General features: G+C 39.5%; 1 protein-coding gene across 3 annotated transcripts in view; it reads right to left on the reverse strand.

Annotated features, from left to right (window-relative positions):
- ZFAT (zinc finger and AT-hook domain containing) overlaps window positions 1–22,915 on the reverse strand; it is a 346,703-nt gene that overhangs the window by 246,820 nt on the left and 76,968 nt on the right. For all 3 annotated transcript variants that reach the window (XM_073679918.1, XM_073679919.1, XM_073679920.1), the window contains exons 7-8: window positions 15,983–17,277; window positions 14,395–14,627 (exon numbers count right to left, since the gene is read on the reverse strand). In XM_073679918.1, the coding sequence (XP_073536019.1) occupies window positions 14,395–14,627; window positions 15,983–17,277 (1,528 nt within the window). The remainder of the gene's footprint in view (window positions 1–14,394; window positions 14,628–15,982; window positions 17,278–22,915) is intronic.

Consider the following 22,915-nt stretch of genomic DNA (forward strand, 5'->3'; position numbering starts at 1 on the left):
TACTGCTCTCTATATACAAGAATATAACTACTATAATACTGTCCCCTATGTACATGAATATAACTACTATAATACTGCTCCTATGTACAAGAATATAACTACTATAATACTGCTCTCTATATACAAGAATATAACTACTATAATACTGTCCCCTATGTACAAGAATATAACTACTATAATACTGCTCTCTATATACAAGAATATAACTACTATAATACTGCTGCTATGTACAAGAATATAACTACTATAATACTGCTCCTATGTACAAGAATATAACTACTATAATACTGCTCCTATGTACATGAATATAACATATATAATACTGCCCCTATGTACAAGAATATAACTACTATAATACTGCCCCTATGTACACGAATATAACTACTATAATACTGCTCCTATGTACAAGAATATAACTACTATAATACTGCTCCTATGTACAAGAATATAACTACTATAATACTGCTCCTATGTACATGAATATAACTACTATAATACTGTCCCCTATGTACAAGAATATAACTACTATAATACTGCTCCTATGTACATGAATATAACTACTATAATACTGCTCCTATGTACAAGAATATAACTACTATAATACTGCTCCTATGTACATGAATATAACTACTATAATACTGCCCCTATGTACAAGAATATAACTACTATAATACTGCTCCTATGTACATGAATATAACTACTATAATACTGCCCCTATGTACAAGAATATAACTACTATAATACTGCCCCTATGTACACGAATATAACTACTATAATACTGCTCCTATGTACATGAATATAACTACTATAATACTGCTCCTATGTACAAGAATATAACTACTATAATACTGCTCTCTATATACAAGAATATAACTACTATAATACTGTCCCCTATGTACAAGAATATAACTACTATAATACTGCTCTCTATATACAAGAATATAACTACTATAATACTGCTGCTATGTACAAGAATATAACTACTATAATACTGCTCCTATGTACATGAATATAACTACTATAATACTGCTCCTATGTACAAGAATATAACTACTATAATACTGCTCTCTATATACAAGAATATAACTACTATAATACTGTCCCCTATGTACAAGAATATAACTACTATAATACTGCTCTCTATATACAAGAATATAACTACTATAATACTGTCCCCTATGTACAAGAATATAACTACTATAATACTGCTCTCTATATACAAGAATATAACTACTATAATACTGTCCCCTATGTACAAGAATATAACTACTATAATACTGCTCTCTATATACAAGAATATAACTACTATAATACTGCTCCTATGTACAAGAATATAACTACTATAATACTGCCCCCTATGTACAAGAATATAACTACTATAATACAGCCCCTATGTACAAGAATATAACTACTATAATACTCCCCCTATGTACATGAATATAACTACTATAATACTGCTCCTATGTTCAAGAATATAACTACTATAATACTGCTCCTATGTACACGAATATAACTACTATAATACTGCTCCTATGTACACGAATATAACTACTATAATACTGCTCCTATGTACAAGAATATAACTACTATAATACTGCCCCTATGTACAAGAATATAACTACTATAATACTGCCCCCTATGTACAAGAATATAACTACTATAATACTGCCCCCTATGTACAAGAATATAACTACTATAATACTGCTCCCTATGTACAAGAATATAACTACTATAATACTGCTCCTATGTACAAGAATATAACCACTATCATACTGTCCCCTATGTACAAGAATATAACTACTATAATACTGCTCCTATGTACATGAATATAACTACTATAATACTGCTCCTATGTACAAGAATATAACTACTATAATACTGCTCCTATGTACATGAATATAACTACTATAATACTGCTCCTATGTACAAGAATATAACTACTATAATACTGCTCTCTATATACAAGAATATAACTACTATAATACTGTCCCCTATGTACAAGAATATAACTACTATAATACTGCTCTCTATATACAAGAATATAACTACTATAATACTGCTGCTATGTACAAGAATATAACTACTATAATACTGCTCCTATGTACATGAATATAACTACTATAATACTGCTCCTATGTACAAGAATATAACTACTATAATACTGCTCTCTATATACAAGAATATAACTACTATAATACTGTCCCCTATGTACAAGAATATAACTACTAGAATACTGCTCTCTATATACAAGAATATAACTAATATAATACTGCTGCTATGTACAAGAATATAACTACTATAATACTGCTCCTATGTACATGAATATAACTACTATAATACTGCTCCTATGTACAAGAATATAACTACTATAATACTGCTCCTATGTACATGAATATAACTACTATAATACTGCCCCTATGTACAAGAATATAACTACTATAATACTACCCCTATGTACACAAATATAACTACTATAATACTGCTCCTATGTACAAGAATATAACTACTATAATACTGCTCCTATGTACAAGAATATAACTACTATAATACAGCCCCTATGTACAAGAATATAACTACTATAATACTCCCCCTATGTACATGAATATAACTACTATAATACTGCTCCTATGTACAAGAATATAACTACTATAATACAGCCCCTATGTACAAGAATATAACTACTATAATACTCCCCCTATGTACATGAATATAACTACTATAATACTGCTCCTATGTTCAAGAATATAACTACTATAATACTGCTCCTATGTACACGAATATAACTACTATAATACTGCTCCTATGTACACGAATATAACTACTATAATACTGCTCCTATGTACAAGAATATAACTACTATAATACTGCCCCTATGTACAAGAATATAACTACTATAATACTGCCCCCTATGTACAAGAATATAACTACTATAATACTGCCCCCTATGTACAAGAATATAACTACTATAATACTGCTCCCTATGTACAAGAATATAACTACTATAATACTGCTCCTATGTACAAGAATACAACCACTATCATACTGTCCCCTATGTACAAGAATATAACTACTATAATACTGCTCCTATGTACATGAATATAACTACTATAATACTGCTCCTATGTACAAGAATATAACTACTATAATACTGCTCCTATGTACATGAATATAACATATATAATACTGCCCCTATGTACAAGAATATAACTACTATAATACTGCCCCTATGTACACGAATATAACTACTATAATACTGCTCCTATGTACAAGAATATAACTACTATAATACTGCTCCTATGTACAAGAATATAACTACTATAATACTGCTCCTATGTACATGAATATAACTACTATAATACTGTCCCCTATGTACAAGAATATAACTACTATAATACTGCTCCTATGTACATGAATATAACTACTATAATACTGCTCCTATGTACAAGAATATAACTACTATAATACTGCTCCTATGTACATGAATATAACTACTATAATACTGCCCCTATGTACAAGAATATAACTACTATAATACTGCTCCTATGTACATGAATATAACTACTATAATACTGCCCCTATGTACAAGAATATAACTACTATAATACTGCCCCTATGTACACGAATATAACTACTATAATACTGCTCCTATGTACATGAATATAACTACTATAATACTGCTCCTATGTACAAGAATATAACTACTATAATACTGCTCTCTATATACAAGAATATAACTACTATAATACTGTCCCCTATGTACAAGAATATAACTACTATAATACTGCTCTCTATATACAAGAATATAACTACTATAATACTGCTGCTATGTACAAGAATATAACTACTATAATACTGCTCCTATGTACATGAATATAACTACTATAATACTGCTCCTATGTACAAGAATATAACTACTATAATACTGCTCTCTATATACAAGAATATAACTACTATAATACTGTCCCCTATGTACAAGAATATAACTACTATAATACTGCTCTCTATATACAAGAATATAACTACTATAATACTGTCCCCTATGTACAAGAATATAACTACTATAATACTGCTCTCTATATACAAGAATATAACTACTATAATACTGTCCCCTATGTACAAGAATATAACTACTATAATACTGCTCTCTATATACAAGAATATAACTACTATAATACTGCTCCTATGTACAAGAATATAACTACTATAATACTGCCCCCTATGTACAAGAATATAACTACTATAATACTGCCCCCTATGTACAAGAATATAACTACTATAATACTGCTCCCTATGTACAAGAATATAACTACTATAATACTGCTCCTATGTACAAGAATATAACCACTATCATACTGCTCCTATGTACAAGAATATAACTACTATATTACTGCCTCCTATGTGCAAGAATATAACTACTATAATACTGCCCCCTATGTACAAGAATATAACTACTATAATACTGCTCCTATGTACAAGAATATAACTACTATATTACTGCCTCCTATGTACAAGAATATAACTACTATAATACTTCTCCTATGTACAAGAATATAACTACTATAATACTGCCCTATGTACAAGAATATAACTACTATAATACTTCTCCAATGTACAAGAATATAACTACTATAATACTGCCCCTATGTACAAGAATATAACTACTATAATACTGCCCCTATGTACAAGAATATAACTACTATAATATACCCCCTATGTACAAGAATATAACTACTATATTACTGCTCCTATGTACAAGAATATAACTACTATAATACTGCTACTATGTACAAGAATATAACTACTATAATACTGCTCCTATGTACAAGAATATAACTACTATAATACTGCTCCTATGTACAAGAATATAACTACTATAATACTGCTCCTATGTACAAGAATATAACTACTATAATACTGCTCCTATGTACAAGAATATAACTACTATAATATTGGCCCTATATACAAGAATATAACTACTATAATACTGCCCCTATATACAAGAATATAACTACTATAATACTGCTCCTATGTGCAAGAATATAACTACTATAATACTGCTCCTATGTACAAGAATATAACTACTATAATACTGCTCCTATGTACAAGAATATAACTACTATAATACTGCCCCTATATACAAGAATATAACTACTATAATACTGCTCCTATGTGCAAGAATATAACTACTATAATACTGCTCCTATGTACAAGAATATAACTACTATAATACTGCCCCTATATACAATATAACTCCTATAATACTGCTCCTATGTACAAGAATAGAACTACTATAATACTGCTCCTATGTACAAGAATACAACTACTATAATACTGCTCCTATGTACAAGAATATAACTACTATAATACTGCCCCTATATACAAGAATATAACTACTATAATACTGCTCCTATGTGCAAGAATATAACTACTATAATACTGCTCCTATGTACAAGAATATAACTACTATAATACTGCTCCTATGTACAAGAATATAACTACTATAATACTGCTCCTATGTACAAGAATATAACTACTATAATACTGCCCCCTATGTACAAGAATATAACTACTATAATACTGCCCCTATATACAAGAATATAACTACTATAATACTGCTCCTATGTACAAGAATATAACTACTATAATACTGCTCCTATGTACAAGAATATAACTACTATAATACTGCCCCTATGTACAAGAATATAACTACTATAATACTGCCCCCTATGTACAAGAATATAACTACTATAATACTGCCCCCTATGTACAAGAATATAACTACTATAATACTGCTCCCTATGTACAAGAATATAACTACTATAATACTGCTCCTATGTACAAGAATATAACCACTATCATACTGCTCCTATGTACAAGAATATAACTACTATATTACTGCCTCCTATGTGCAAGAATATAACTACTATAATACTGCCCCCTATGTACAAGAATATAACTACTATAATACTGCTCCTATGTACAAGAATATAACTACTATAATACTGCCCCTATGTACAAGAATATAACTACTATAATACTGCTCCTATGTACAAGAATATAACTACTATAATACTGCTTCTATGTACAAGAATATAACTACTATAATACTGCCCCTATGTACAAGAATATAACTACTATATTACTGCCTCCTATGTACAAGAATATAACTACTATAATACTTCTCCTATGTACAAGAATATAACTACTATAATACTGCCCTATGTACAAGAATATAACTACTATAATACTGCTCCTATGTACAAGAATATAACTACTATAATACTGCCCCTATGTACAAGAATATAACTACTATAATACTGCCCCTATGTACAAGAATATAACTACTATAATATACCCCCTATGTACAAGAATATAACTACTATATTACTGCTCCTATGTACAAGAATATAACTACTATAATACTGCTACTATGTACAAGAATATAACTACTATAATACTGCTCCTATGTACAAGAATATAACTACTATAATACTGCTCCTATGTACAAGAATATAACTACTATAATACTGCTCCTATGTACAAGAATATAACTACTATAATACTGGCCCTATATACAAGAATATAACTACTATAATACTGCACCTATATACAAGAATATAACTACTATAATACTGCTCATATGTGCAAGAATATAACTACTATAATACTGCTCCTATGTGCAAGAATATAACTACTATAATACTGCTCCTATGTACAAGAATATAACTACTATAATACTGCCCCTATATACAATATAACTCCTATAATACTGCTCCTATGTACAAGAATAGAACTACTATAATACTGCTCCTATGTACAAGAATACAACTACTATAATACTGCTCCTATGTACAAGAATATAACTACTATAATACTGCCCCTATATACAAGAATATAACTACTATAATACTGCTCCTATGTGCAAGAATATAACTACTATAATACTGCTCCTATGTACAAGAATATAACTACTATAATACTGCTCCTATGTACAAGAATATAACTACTATAATACTGCTCCTATGTACAAGAATATAACTACTATAATACTGCCCCCTATGTACAAGAATATAACTACTATAATACTGCTCCTATGTACAAGAATATAACTACTATAATACTGCCCCTATGTACAAGAATATAACTACTATAATACTGCCCCTATATACAAGAATATAACTACTATAATACTGCTCCTATGTACAAGAATATAACTACTATAATACTGCTCCTATGTACAAGAATATAACTACTATAATACTGCCTCTATGTACAAGAATATAACTACTATAATACTGCCCCCTACGTACAAGAATATAACTACTATAATACTGCCCCCTATATACAAGAATATTACTACTATAATACTGCCGCCTATGTGCAAGAATATAACTACTATAATACTGCTCCTATGTACAAGAATATAACTACTATAATACTGCCTCTATGTACAAGAATATAACTACTATAATACTGCCCCCTACGTACAAGAATATAACTACTATAATACTGCCCCCTATATACAAGAATATTACTACTATAATACTGCCGCCTATGTGCAAGAATATAACTACTATAATACTGCTCCTATGTACAAGAATATAACTACTATAATACTGCCCCTATATACAATATAACTCCTATAATACTGCTCCTATGTACAAGAATAGAACTACTATAATACTGCTCCTATGTACAAGAATACAACTACTATAATACTGCTCCTATGTACAAGAATATAACTACTATAATACTGCCCCTATATACAAGAATATAACTACTATAATACTGCTCCTATGTGCAAGAATATAACTACTATAATACTGCTCCTATGTACAAGAATATAACTACTATAATACTGCTCCTATGTACAAGAATATAACTACTATAATACTGCTCCTATGTACAAGAATATAACTACTATAATACTGCCCCCTATGTACAAGAATATAACTACTATAATACTGCTCCTATGTACAAGAATATAACTACTATAATACTGCCCCTATGTACAAGAATATAACTACTATAATACTGCCCCTATATACAAGAATATAACTACTATAATACTGCTCCTATGTACAAGAATATAACTACTATAATACTGCTCCTATGTACAAGAATATAACTACTATAATACTGCCTCTATGTACAAGAATAGAACTACTATAATACTGCCCCCTACGTACAAGAATATAACTACTATAATACTGCCCCCTATATACAAGAATATTACTACTATAATACTGCCGCCTATGTGCAAGAATATAACTACTATAATACTGCTCCTATGTACAAGAATATAACTACTATAATACTGCTCCTATGTACAAGAATATAACTACTATAATACTGCTCCTATGTATAAGAATATAACTACTATAATACTGCTCCTATGTACAAGAATATAACTACTATAATACTGCCGCCTATGTGCAAGAATATAACTACTATAATACTGCCCCCTATGTACAAGAATATAACTGCTATAATACTGCTCCTATGTACAAGAATATAACTACTATAATACTGCCCCCTATGTACAAGAATATAACTACTATAATACTGCCCCCTATGTACAAGAATATAACTACTATAATACTGCCCCTATGTACAAGAATATAACTACTATAATACTGCCCCTATGTACAAGAATATAACTACTATAATACTGCCCCTATGTACAAGAATATAACTACTATAATACTGCCCCCTATGTACAAGAATATAACTACTATAATACTGCCCCTATGTACAAGAATATAACTACTATAATACTGCCCCCTATATACAAGAATATAACTACTATAATACTGCCCCTATATATAATAGTGTATGTATAACAATATAATGGTGGCTTCCAACATTGCCTGACAGATCCCGCTGACTGACATTAGGGTGTGTGGAGTTCTGTAGAGTTGTCCGCGTCTTTCAGATGTGAACTGCACCTAACTCTTCCGACTAGAATACCCTTTTCCAACGAGCTGATTCTTCATATAAATGTTTCCAATCTTGCATCTAGTAATTCGCGGTGAAAAATTCGACAAGGATCCACTGATTAGTTTCACTCGCCGTCCAGAGTGTCCTCAAAAAAATTCAAGTATAGAGGCGCCAATATTGATACAACCAGAGCCCCTCTTCCGATGCGTCAAACCCCGTCGCTTTGAAGATGCATGAGAGAAGGGAAAAATGTACAATAATGCAAATATTGTGTCTCGCTAGCTGGCTCCTACGTGACCGATTGATGCGGCGGGCTGTCATCTAGTGATACATCCTCTGCGTTTTATTTACCAGACCCCCCGCTGAGTCTACAATGAAAAGCCTTTTCAGACGCTTTCTATAGGGATGATGTAGGGGGAGGCTTTGCCTCGGAGCAGCACGTTGCCAATTTCATGCACCTACTCCGGCGGCGTACGGCTCGGCTACAATCTAGCGGTGGGGAAGCTGAATAATTGCATGCACTAAAAGTTTTATCAGCGGCTATAAATATATATCAGTGTACGCGGCTCTTCCCATAGAAAACACACCTGGGTTTCTGGTTGCACATCATTAACGATGGCAGTGCTCGTTTCCTACAGCACATCGCGGCCTTGACGGAAGCGTTAATGGGACCGACGGGCAAATAATTTGTCACCACCGCGTGCGCCTGTGACGAAGGTCTTCATTAGGTAGGACGGCTCTTCCCGAGGCCGCAGAGACCCCCCCCCCCCCCGCTGTCTTCTCTCGGTTAGGAAGACCGTATCGAGTGCATGGGGCCTAATTAAAAGCCCTGTGTCCACCCCTATGGATTCTCGGAAATAGCTACTGACGCACAATGGAGAAGGCTGGAAGATGTGACCGCTGCTAAACGGTTGATGGCGCTCAGAGAAGACCAACTCGAGAGCCTGAAGAAGGAAGACTCCGTTTCCACCGTTTCTTCTGGACTTTAGGACTATTTCCAACATAGTTTGGCTTCTCCCCCCCACCCCATCTTGGTGCAAAGTTTCAGTGTAACTACATACACCTTTATGTATATAAACCCTGATGTTTCCTTTTGATCACACAGGCACAGATAGTACTGCCACCCTGTCTCTGTTACTTCATCATCATAATGCCTTCTTCACACATTCGTGTGTCACGGTTCTAGTACGGACCGTGATGCATGGACGGTCCGGGGGTCTGTCGGACCAGGAGACCTCTGGAAAGTCTGTGCATCGGGATCCATACTCGGACCATAACACACGGAGAGACACAAAAGCGAAGGGCTAAGACAATGAGGCAACACTATCTGTGCCTGCAAGGCTCAGGAAAGATGGCGGGACAATACTGTGTGCAAAAATATAATTTACAGTGATAGGTGGTATGGCAGTACTATTTGTGCTCATATATAGCGGAAAAAAAAAATCTTCACACCCCAGTTAAAATGAAAATCATACAAAGAATTATTTCAGAACTTTTTCCACCTCTAACGTCGCCCATAATCTGTACAAGCCCATTGAGAAACAAAAATCATTTTCAGTAAAAAATTAAAAATAACAAAACTTAAGTGGTTGCATAAGTGTTCACACCCTCTTATAATTGGGGGTGTGTTCAGAATCAGCCAATGACATTTACACTCATGTTACACAGTAGTCTGTGCTCCGTCAGCCGCCGTCATTTACAGGAATTCCGATTAACCCCATAGAAAGTTTCACCGTTTTAATAGAATTTTCCTAACATTTTCTTAGTTGTATTTTCCAGCAAAAGCCATGGTCTGTAAACAGCTGACAACACAGCAAAGGGATCTCACTGTTTAAAGTTATCAGTCAGGAGAAGGGTACCAAAAAGGTTTGCAAGGAATTAGATCTACCACGTAGCATTGTGAAAAAGGTCATCAAGAAGGGCGTAAAGGGGTTTTCTAGTCAAAAGTGATAAGTCTGCAGACTTATGAATCCCCCCAGCGCACGCACTGTGTGCTGCGGGGATTCGCCGGTTTCTGACCCGGTAACAGAGGGTATGTATGTGTTATACATACTCTGGCTAGTGGGAGCGGGCTCACTCTCCAAACAATTGTATTGAGCGGAGATGCGCCTTCTAGTCGAACGTGCCCACTGGCCGGGGGTATGTATGACACATATATATCCTCCGTTCCCAGGTCTGAAAAGGCGAATCCCAATAGCGCTCAGTGCCTGCGCTGGGGGGGGATTCATAAGTCTGCAGTCACAGAGAGTGACTGCAGACTTATCACTTTTGACCAGACAACCCCTTTAAAACAGTGACATTACCTAGAACTAGATGTTCCTCAAAAAATTGATGAAAAAGACCAGAAAAAAATTAGTACGGTATGCTGCCAAAAGGCCTACAGCAACATTAAAGGAGCTGCAGGAATTTCTGGCAAGTACTGATTGTCTACTGCATGTGACAGCGATCTTTCATGTTTTTCATATGTCTGGCTTGTGGAGTAGGGTGGCAAAACGGAAGCCTTTTTTTACAAAAAAAAAAAAAAAAAACAATCAAGCCCGGCTGTGTTCTGCCAAAGCCTACATCGGAGAACTAGACACTGAAGTATAACGCGAGAAAATAATTTTAATTGGAATCCACAGTAAAATATATGACGTTTCAGTCTTTTCTAGACCTTCTTCAGACAGATAACCCATAGAGTACGTGACACAAAAAGATGCCGAGAACTGGTATGAAGTGCAGAGCGGGGTGATCGTGGAATCCCTCTGCAATTGCTGTGTGCTTTCATTGGGAAACGGGTTATAGTTTGATAAGGTGGAACTTTTAACGGGGTTTTTATACCCACTGTAATTTACAGGGAGAAACGAGGCACAAATGGGTAGCACTGCCGGTTAGACGATGCAATGCCTGTTCCTTCATTAGTTAACGTAACCCAACAAAGGAACAATGGGATGTCCAATATTTCTTCGCTGGAAGCAGTGCCCGTATCGGACCGTATTCACCATGTCTCTCGCTTTGAGCTCCTCAGTGACGGTGACACTATACGCAGGTAATTGTGCCCCTTGACATGTTGAGTAAGATCTCCCAGTCTCTGCGTTAGCCGTCTCAGAGGATTTGAAGGAAACTCCTCCAGACTCATCGATTGTGTCCTGCCACATTTTGCGGACGGCTTCCGCCATGAGAAGGGATCAATTATCCCGTTGCTGTCGGTCTCTGTACCATCTTCTGAATGACACCCTGTGAGGGCGAGTCACGTACACCACATTTCATCCTAACCTCACTCGGACGTCTCTTACATAAACTGGTGATCCAATAGTTCTGCACCAAGAGGACGCGCGTCTCCATACTGTACACCGTCCTGATGAGAAGTCGAGTTACTGAGTTAATGGGCGCAGGCGCAGAAGGTGTCACTTCCCCAGCTCTACCACCTAGAAGTGCTGCATGTACAGATAGTGCTAACTCCCTGTTTCTCTGCGAGACCGGAAAGTACTGTACTGCCTTCTTTATTATTCTGTCTCCCTGCCTTCCTTTGCAAATTATGTAGGCACAGAATGTATCGTTTCACCATCTTTCCCCTCTATAAATGCTGCCTGTACAGATAGTGCTAACTTCCTGTCTCTATTTGTAGGAACAGATAGTACTGTACTGCCTCCTTGATTATTCTGTAAATGATGTAGGCACAGAGGACAGACTCTCTGCTTTTCTCTGTAAATTATGGAGGCGCAGAATACATTGTTCCCCATCTCTGCCCCTATAAATACTGCATGTACAGATTGTACTAAGTCCCTGTTTCTCTCTGTGGGAACAGATAGTACTGTACTGCCTCCTTTACTATTGTGTAAATGATGTAGGCACAGAGGACTGTCTCCCTGCTATTCTCTGTAAATTATGTAGGCGCAGAATGTATCGTTTCCCCATTTCTCCCCCTATAAAAGCTGCAGGTACAGATAAGGGAGTTGGTACTATTTGCAGGAACAGCTAGTACTGTATTGCCTCCTGTATTATTTTGCAAATGATGAGGGCACAGAGGATAGCCTATCTGCTTTTCTCTGTACAATATGTAGAAGAAAGTATCATTTCAACATCTCCCCCCCTATATATGCTGCAGGTACAGATAGTGCTAACTCCTTGCATCTATTTGTAGGAACAGATAGTACTGCACTGCCTCCTTCCTACATCATTATCAGAATAACAAAGGAGGCAATACAGTACTATCTGCTCCTTCAAATAGATACAAGGAGTTAGAAACGCTGCACGCACAGATAGTGCTGCCTCCTTTTTCACTCTGTAAATGTTGCAAATACAGACAGTAGCGTCTCCCTGTTTTCTCTGTACATAATGTGAAAACACACAGTACTGTATTGACTTCCCTTTAATTTTTAAATGTTGTAAGCACAGAGATCACTGCCCTACATTTTTTTTGCAAACTATGTAGGCACAGATAGTACTTCCACCTTGTTTCTCTCTGTAAATGAGATAGGCACCAATAATATGGCTGTAAATGTGGCAGGCGCAGTGAGTACTGTCTCCCTGTCTTTGTCTATAAATAACCTTGAATCCCAAAATCTGGCCTCCCCGTCTCTCCCATCTAAATGCTGCAGGTACAGATAGTACTGCCACACTCTATAAATGATACAGGAATTTAAAGTACTGCCTCCAGCTCTCCATGTAAATGTTGCAGGCACAGACAGTACTTTCTTCCCATCTTTCTCTATAAATATAGGAGAAGATAGTATTGCCCATCTGTTAACCTCAGAATATGATGTGGGCACAGATAGTACTGCTTCCCTGTCTCCGAATGCCATTTACACAACTCTTGTATATGAAAATCAGCAGAAATAAACATATGTATGACATTTTTTTTTCCCCAAGCGGTCATTATGGATACAGGACATTGCCATTCACACGCTGCTCAGTGTTCCTCCCAGAGCTTACCCACTTGCAAGGAAAAGTACTAAAAAGGGAATTCTTTTGGAAAAACTTTATATGTCTTGTGATGTGTTTCTAAGGTGAAGATGATGACGACGATATTGTGGAAAAAAAAAAAAAGAATACCACACATAAATATGGAGTCCTGATGAGCAAGAATGTGGAAACGAAAGGAAAGCTGACGGCTTAGGTTTTGTGTGAGAGTTAGTTTTTTGCGTGGCACGTTTTGGTAGTTTTTTTTTTTTACCATTCTGATTTTAAATTATTAATATTATATTATAATAAAATATATATATCTATATATTAATATATATATATATATATATATATATATAGATAGATAGATATCTATATATATATTTATATATATATATATATGTATATATATATATATACACTGTATATATAGATATATATATATAGATATATATAGATATATATATATATATATATATCTATATTAGAATTGTGGACTAATTTTTAGGAATGTGTAAATGAAATGATTGGAATGGTTAGGTATCGGAGGACGGGGGTGGATGTACTCACCAGCTCACTGTGCACTTTCAGATGGGTTTGCAGCTTGTACTTGTCGGGGCTGGAGTAGCTGCAGCCGGGGGCCGGACACTTCATGGACAGGTTACTGTGCTTCTGGATGACGTGACGCTTCAGGCAGTTCTTGGTGATGGACGAGTAGCTGCACTGGGAGCAGTAGTACAGGTGCTCCCGGGTGTGAGTCCGGACGTGCATGTCGTAGTGGACCTGATACCAGAAAAGTTTACCTGGACATAGGAGAAGAAGAAAGTACAAGCAAAATCACTCCAAGAGGATCAGTGATCTGCAGCTCCCTTTTTTTTTTTTTTTTTTTTTGTTTACTGCCTGCAGAAGTGATGTTATAAAACTATAGCCTATGTGACCGCTGCAGACAATCGTTGGGTTCATATGTAATCTGGTGATGATCACAGGAGATGAAGTCGCAACGTTACCACTGCGAGTATATCTACTAAAGTAGATATTGCTGGACCTACAAAGGGGGGGAGTATCAGTGTGGGGTTATTTTGCGAGTTGAAGTGATATATTGAAACCATCTTGGCGTATAAACAACGTTTTCATCGCTTTTTATTGCTTCTTTTTCCCACAATTCTGGAGTTTCAATTTTTTTTTCTAGTTTTGGGCCATCAGGAGTGTGAGCCACCATTTTAAAGAACTTTAAGTGCCTCGGTCATACGTAACAGCCTTGAATACGTCTATTTTTCACCTGGTGTAGATGCCACTGTTCTCCTGAATCCGGCGAGGCTTTTCTTTTCTTTCTGCACCTCTCCGTTCCTCTTACCTGAATGTAACGCTGCAGTTTTTACCCAACGCAGATCCTAACCATCTATAGTTTTTTTGCTTTTTTTTATTTAAAGCGGTGGAAAAAAAAATCTGAAATTTTTCCGAAAAAAAAAAAATTTTTGCTTACGTCGCTATTTTCCGAGACCCGTAATGTTTTCATTTTTCGGGATCTGGGGCTGGGCGATGGCTTATTTTTTGCATCCTGAGCTGACGTTTTAATTGATACCATTTTGGGGTGGATATGATGTTCTGATCGCCTCTTACTGCATTTTTTTTTTTTTACAATGTTGCGGCGGCCAAAAAAAACCTGCAATTTTGTCGTTTTGATTTTTTTATTTTCGTTACGTTTACTAATTCGTTTTATATTTTGATAGCTCGGACTTTTACTAACGCAGCGATACCAAGTATGTGGATTTTCTTTTAATTGTTTTATCTTTAATAGGGCAAAAGGGTTTTTTTTTTTTTTTCTTTCAGATTTTTAAATACTTTTTTCCCCTCACTATTTACTGTATTGAATTAGTCCCCTTAGGGGACTGGAAGCCTGTGCTACACATATCACTGCTACGTATAGCTAGAATCATGATCTCCTATGAAGATCACAGGAGTATCGTAATGATAGCCACGGGGGTCATCAGCAGACCCTCGACTGTCATGACATCTCATCGGCACCCCGCAATCATGTGACATGGGCGCCGATAGGAGGGACGAATGATGCGCTTCCAGCCGGCGCGTGTTAAATTCTGCTGTCAGTGATTGACAGTGTCATTTTAGGGACAAGACTTCTCCGTCTCTCCGTCCTTACCGCAGTATTCGCATTCCAGTTCCCCGTAAATTTTCCTGATCTTCTGAAACAAGGCCACGGTCAACTGTCTCTTGTGCAGGCCGTTCAAGATGGCCATGAAAGCCGCCGTCTCGCCCGCGTTTGCTGGCACTGGGTTTTCAGTCGGGGGAAGTCTTGCGCTTTCCGCCTCTATGGCTGTCTCGTTTTGACTTTGATGATGTTCTTGTGAAATCTCATCAGCCAACGCCGTGGGCGTTACTCGAGTGATCTCGCTGGTGACGTGATTGACGGCTCCGGAGTCATCGTTTGCATATAAATGATTGTTTTCTTTCTCTGTCAAACGACGCAAGAGATCTTCACTTGACACTTCCGAACATGCGTCAGGAGAGCTCGCTAGCTTCGGTGTCGTGCAACCTGCTCGCTCGGAAAGCAGCGACTGGGACGTATCACGAGCAGGTAAACCATGGCTTTGGGCCACCCGAGACTGCTCGATACTGTTCTCCTGAATAGACGTCGGGGGCACCACTTCGTTAGAGTCTTGCAGAGTTTCACCATCGACGTCACCTAGAGCCTCTTGTTGGATGTCACTTCCGGGCTCCAGGAGGCAAAAGCTCTGATTTATGGAATCACTAAACATGGCTTCCTCCTGAAGCTCGGGGTGACCCTCTCGGATGTGAGCTTTCAATCTCACGGTGCTGACAAACTTTTTGAAACATTTGGAGCAGACGTAGACGAAGGGATGCTTCCTGACGTGAAGCTCCAGGGACTGATACTTGGTGGCTCCATGGTCGCAAAGCTCACAAGCGAACGGCCTCTCATCTCCGTGCACCAGCATGTGTCTGTCTCTTTCCAGCTCGTTTTTGAACTTGCGCTCGCAGATGTGACAGTCGTACAAGAGTTGTCTCTTCCCCTCTCGGGTCAGTAACCTTAGTTCGTCGAAGTTGTCCTTGACTTTCTGGTCCAGCAGGTCGTGCGTCTCCTTGATGTGTTTGATGAGGTTCTTCACGTCGGAGTACTTCTTCTTGCAGAAGCGGCAGTGCTGCTTGATCTTCTTGTGGACGCGCTCCACATGGACCTTCAGGTGACCTTTGCTGAGGCAGCTGAAGGCGCAGTGGTCGCAGCTGAACTTCTCGCCCGTGTGCTTCCGCATGTGGACGCTTAGGTTGGCTTTGATGGCGCTGGCGTAGTTACACAGGGGGCACTTGTACGGCTTCTCGTTGGTGTGGATTCGCAGGTGGGCCTGGAGCGAGTGCTTGAATTTGAAGACCTTATTGCAATATTCGCAAGTGAAAATTTTAAGCTGGTTTGGACCAATCCTGAAAAAAAAAAAAAAATCCATGTTTTTACTCTCAGATGTTAGCGACGGAGACGTTTGCTGAACTACAGCTTCCAGCTTTCCTATTTGCAGGGTTTTCATTTTAATGGGAATCTCAGCGAGAAGCTTTTATTATCTATGCAAGATCTTTGCGGGTCCATTACACCGGGATGCCACTGATTGTCCGCTGTGCCCCGCTCTATCACATAGCAAGATGGTCGTTAGTAGGGGTATTCCCATATGGGGCATTTATGGCACCGCTGCATCGGTCCAGCCCCATCTCCAGAAGTCAGGAACAGAGATTTTGTTGCACGTGCGCGGCTTTCTCCATTCACTTTTATGTCAGTTTTAGGAACTAGAAGTGAAAAGCGAACCACACACATGCAGCCGCCTCTCCAAACCCGAGGGCAGTAGACTGGGAACAAATCTCTAAATAGACCTATCATTCACAAATGTCCGAGATGGGAATACCTCTTTCGATAGGGCAATGGTTGAATTGGTGCAGTGCCAAGAAAATAGCCAAGAACAGCTCATAATCACGCCTGGGGGGAAGACAGGGCACAATGGTCGGCCTTCAAACAATCTAGCATTTACATTAGGGTTGAGAAAAAACATTTGCAGGACCCTGGTCCAGCGGATGCAACAACAATCTGCAAAAATCCAATCTCCTGCAGCATCCCTGCCACCCCCATGAGGCCATCTACTGACGCATCTCTGGCGCCCCCGTGACGTCACCTCCTGCATCATCCCTGGCGCCCACGTGAAGACATCTCCTGAAGCATCCCTGGCACCCCCGTGACGTCATCTCCTGCAGCATCCCTGGCACCCCCCGTGACGTCACCTCCTGCAGCATCCCTGGCGCCCCGGTGACATCTCCTGCAGCATCCCTGGCACCCCCGTGACATCATCCCCTGCAGCATCCCTGGCGCCCCCGTGACGACATCTCTTGCAGCATCCCTGGCGCCCCTGTGACGTCATCCCCTACAGCATCCCTGGCGCCCCCGTGACGTCATCCCCTGCAGCATCCCTGGCGCTCCCGTGATGACATCTCCTGCAACATCCCTGGCACCCCAGTGACATCATCTCCTGCAGCATCCCTGTCGCCCCGGTGACATCATCCCCCGCAGCATCCCTGGCGCCCCAGTGACATCATCTCCTGCAGCATCCCTGTGACATCATCTTCTGCAACATCCTTGGCGCCCCGGTGACATCATGCCCCGCAGCATCCCTGGCACCCCCGTGACGACATCTCCTGCAGCATCCCTGGCGCCCCAGTGACATCATCTCCTGCAGCATCCCTGTCGCCCCGGTGACATCATCCCCCGCAGCATCACTGGCGCCCCAGTGACATCATCTCCTGCAGTATCCCTGTGACATCATGTCCTGCAACATCCTTGGCGCCCCGGTGACATCATGCCCCGCAGCATCACTGGCGCCCCAGTGACATCATCTCCTGCAGTATCCCTGTGACATCATGTCCTGCAACATCCTTGGCGCCTCGGTGACATCATGCCCCGCAGCATCCCTGGCACCCCCGTGACGACATCTACTGCAACATTCCTGGCTCCCCCGTGACGACATGTCCTGCAACATCCCTGGCGCCCCGGTGAAATCATCTCCTGCAACATCCCTGCCGCCCCCGTGACATCATCCCCCGCAGCATCCCTGGCGCCCCAGTGACATCATCTCCCGCAGCATCCCCGGCACCCCCGTGACATCATCTACTGCAACATCCCTGGCGCTCCGGTGACATCATCCCCCGCAGCATCCCTGGCACCCCCGTGACATCATCTCCTGCAGCATCCTGGTGTCCCCGTGACATCATCTCCTGCAGCATCCTGGTGTCCCCGTGACATCATCTCCTGCAGCATCCTGGTGTCCCCGTGACATCATCTCCTGCAGCATCCTGGTGCCCCCGAGACATCATCGACATGTAATGATGTCCCGCTGAGCCTACTAATCCAAATGGTCGTCAGAGATGGCACATGTAGCAGGAGGTGCGCAGGGCTCTTATCTAGAGGTCCATGGACCAGGGTTGTACAAATCATTTAACTCAATTGATCTCCTATCCTATGGAGACTGGTGGGGAAATCAGAAAGCGGGTGGATCCGTAAGATGAGTATTACTTGTTTTACAGCATTTTTGGAAAAAAAAATGTTTAAATGTCCAAACAACCCCTTTAGGTAAAGGTGATGTATGTTGTGAAGCTGGGCAACAATAGACAAGAGTTCTGACACAACTTTCCTACAGCCCTGCATCCGGCCAGTAATGGAAGTGTAGGCGAATGACGCCTTCTATAACCTGGGGACACTCCATGAATTATATAAAACAGAGCAGGATACTGGGTGGATTAAATGAAGGCCTCTTCCAGGTGACGGCAGAGCACTAATCCTTCAGGGACTCATCTGTCAGCTCCCCGGTAAGTTGTGGAGACGGGTTATCCGGACGCTGCCGCCACCGTTCACCTTCTGCACCGGCATTTGCTGAACTTCCTAATTGTGAATCTGAATGTTGTCTGCGCCGAGGGAGCGTCTGATTACAGAACCTTATCCAGGGCTCAGATCTACATTCAAGAGGAATTACAGATGCTGAATATACTGTACACCCTGGAGAGCGGCAGCACACATCCAGAGCAGAAATCCAACTGTGACACCTACAGCCAACATCAATCCACAACAACTGCACCAGTAACAAAAACACAACTTTACTAAGGAATTCTCTGCCGGATCATAACCGTACATTATACATACATTGTATTACTGATCCTGAGTTACATCCTGTATTATACTCACTATTCTGCTGGTGCAATCACTGTGTACATACATTACATTACTGATCCTGAGTTACCTCCTGTATTATACTCCAGAGCTGCACTCACTATTCTGCTGGTGCAGTCACTGTGTATATACATTACATTACTGATTCTGAGTTACATCCTATATTATACTCCAGAGCTGCACTCACTATTCTGCTGGTGTAGTCACTGTGTACATACATTACATTACTGATCCTGTACTGATCCTGAGTTACATCCTGTATTATACTCCAGAGCTGCACTCCCTATTCTGCTGGGGCAGTCACTGTGTACATACATTACATTACTGATCCTGAGTTACATCCTATATTATACTCCAGAGCTGCACTCACTATTCTGCTGGTGCAGTCACTGTGTACATACATTACATTACTGATTCTGAGTTACCTCCTGTATTATACTCCAGAGCTGCACTCACTATTCTGCTGGTGCAGTCACTGTGTATATACATTACATTACTGATCCTGAGTTACATCCTATATTATACTCCAGAGCTGCACTCACTATTCTGCTGGTGTAGTCACTGTGTACATACATTACATTACTGATCCTGTACTGATCCTGAGTTACCTCCTGTATTATACTCCAGAGCTGCACTCACTATTCTGCTGGTGCAGTCACTGTGTATATACATTACATTACTGATCCTGAGTTACATCCTGTATTATACTCCAGAGCTGCACTCACTATTCTGCTGGTGTAGTCACTGTGTACATACATTACATTACTGATCCTGTAATGATCCTGAGTTACCTCCTGTATTATACTCCAGAGCTGCACTCACTATTCTGCTGGTGCAGTCACTGTGTACATACATTACATTACTGATCCTGTACTGATCCTGAGTTACATCCTGTATTATACTCCAGAGCTGCACTCACTATTCTGCTGGTGCAGTCACTGTGTACATACATTACATTACTGATCCTGAGTTACATCCTGTATTATACCCCAGAGCTGCACTCACTATTCTGCTGGTGGAGTCACTGTGTACATACATTACATTACTGATCCTGTACTGATCCTGACTTACATCCTGTATTATACCCTAGAGCTGCACTCACTATTCTGCTGGTGCAGTCACTGTGTACATACATTACATTACTGATCCTGTACTGATCCTGAGTTACATCCTGTACTATACTCCAGAGCTGCACTCACTATTCTGCTGGTGCAGTCACTGTGTACATACATTACATTACTGATCCTGAGTTACATCCTGTATTATACTCCAGAGCTGCACTCACTATTCTGCTGGTGAGGTCACTTTGTACATACATTAAATTACTGATCCTGAGTTACATCCTGTATTATACTCCAGAGCTGCACTCACTATTCTGCTGGTGCAGTCACTTTGTACATACATTACATTACTGATCCTGTACTGATCCTGAGTTACATCCTGTATTATACTCCAGAGCTGCACTCACTATTCTGCTGGTGCAGTCAATGTGTACATACATTACATTACTGATCCTGTACTGATCCTGAGTTACATCCTGCATTATACTCCAGAGCTGCACTCACTATTCTGCTGGTGCAGTCACTGTGTAAATACATTACATTACTGATCCTGTACTGATCCTGAGTTACATCCTGTATTATACTCAGAGCTGCACTCACTATTCTGCTGGTGCAGTCACTGTGTACATACATTACATTACTGATCCTGTACTGATCCTGAGTTACATCCTGTATTATACTCCAGAGCTGCACTCACTATTCTGCTGCTGCAGTCACTGTGTACATACATTACATTACTGATCCTGAGTTACATCCAGTATTAAACTCCAGAGCTGCGCTCACTATTCTGCTGGTGTAGTCACTGTGTACATACATTACATTACTGATCCTGAGTTACATCCAGTATTATACTCCAGAGCTGCACTCACTATTCTGCTGGTGCAGTCACTGTGTACATACATTACATTACTGATCCTGTACTGATCCTGAGTTACATCCTGTATTATACTCCAGAGCTGCACTCACTATTCTGCTGGTGCAGCCACTGTGTACATACATTACATTACTGATCCTGTACTGATCCTGAGTTACATCCTGTATTATACCCCAGAGCTGCACTCACTATTCTGCTGGTACAGTCACTGTGTACATACATTACATTACTGATCCTGAGTTACATCCTGTATTATACTCCAGAGCTGCACTCACTATTCTGCTGGTGCAGTCACTGTGTACATACATTACATTACTGATCCTGTACTGATCCTGAGTTACATCCAGTATTATACTCCAGAGCTGCACTCCCTATTCTGCTGGTGCAATCACTGTGTACATACATTACATTACTGATCCTGAGTTACATCCAGTATTATACTCCAGAGCTGCACTCACTATTCTGCTGGTGCAGTCACTGTGTACATACATTACATTACTGATCCTGTACTGATCCTGAGTTACATCCTGTATTATACTCCAGAGCTGCACTCCTATTCTGCTGGTGCAGTCACTGTGTACATACATTACATTACTGATCCTGAGTTACATCCAGTATTATACTCCAGAGCTGCGCTCACTATTCTGCTGGTGTAGTCACTGTGTACATACATTACATTACTGATCCTGAGTTACATCCAGTATTATACTCCAGAGCTGCACTCACTATTCTGCTGGTGCAGTCACTGTGTACATACATTACATTACTGATCCTGTACTGATCCCGAGTTACATCCTGTACTATACTCCAGAGCTGCACTCACTATTCTGCTGGTGCAGTCACTGTGTACATACATTACATTACTGATCCTGTACTGATCCCGAGTTACATCCTGTACTATACTCCAGAGCTGCACTCACTATTCTG

This window comes from Phyllobates terribilis, unplaced genomic scaffold, assembly GCF_046119375.1.
Source record: "Phyllobates terribilis strain yellow unplaced genomic scaffold, ASM4611937v1 Scaffold_4__5_contigs__length_816908805, whole genome shotgun sequence".
Taxonomy (NCBI): Eukaryota; Metazoa; Chordata; class Amphibia; order Anura; family Dendrobatidae; genus Phyllobates; species Phyllobates terribilis.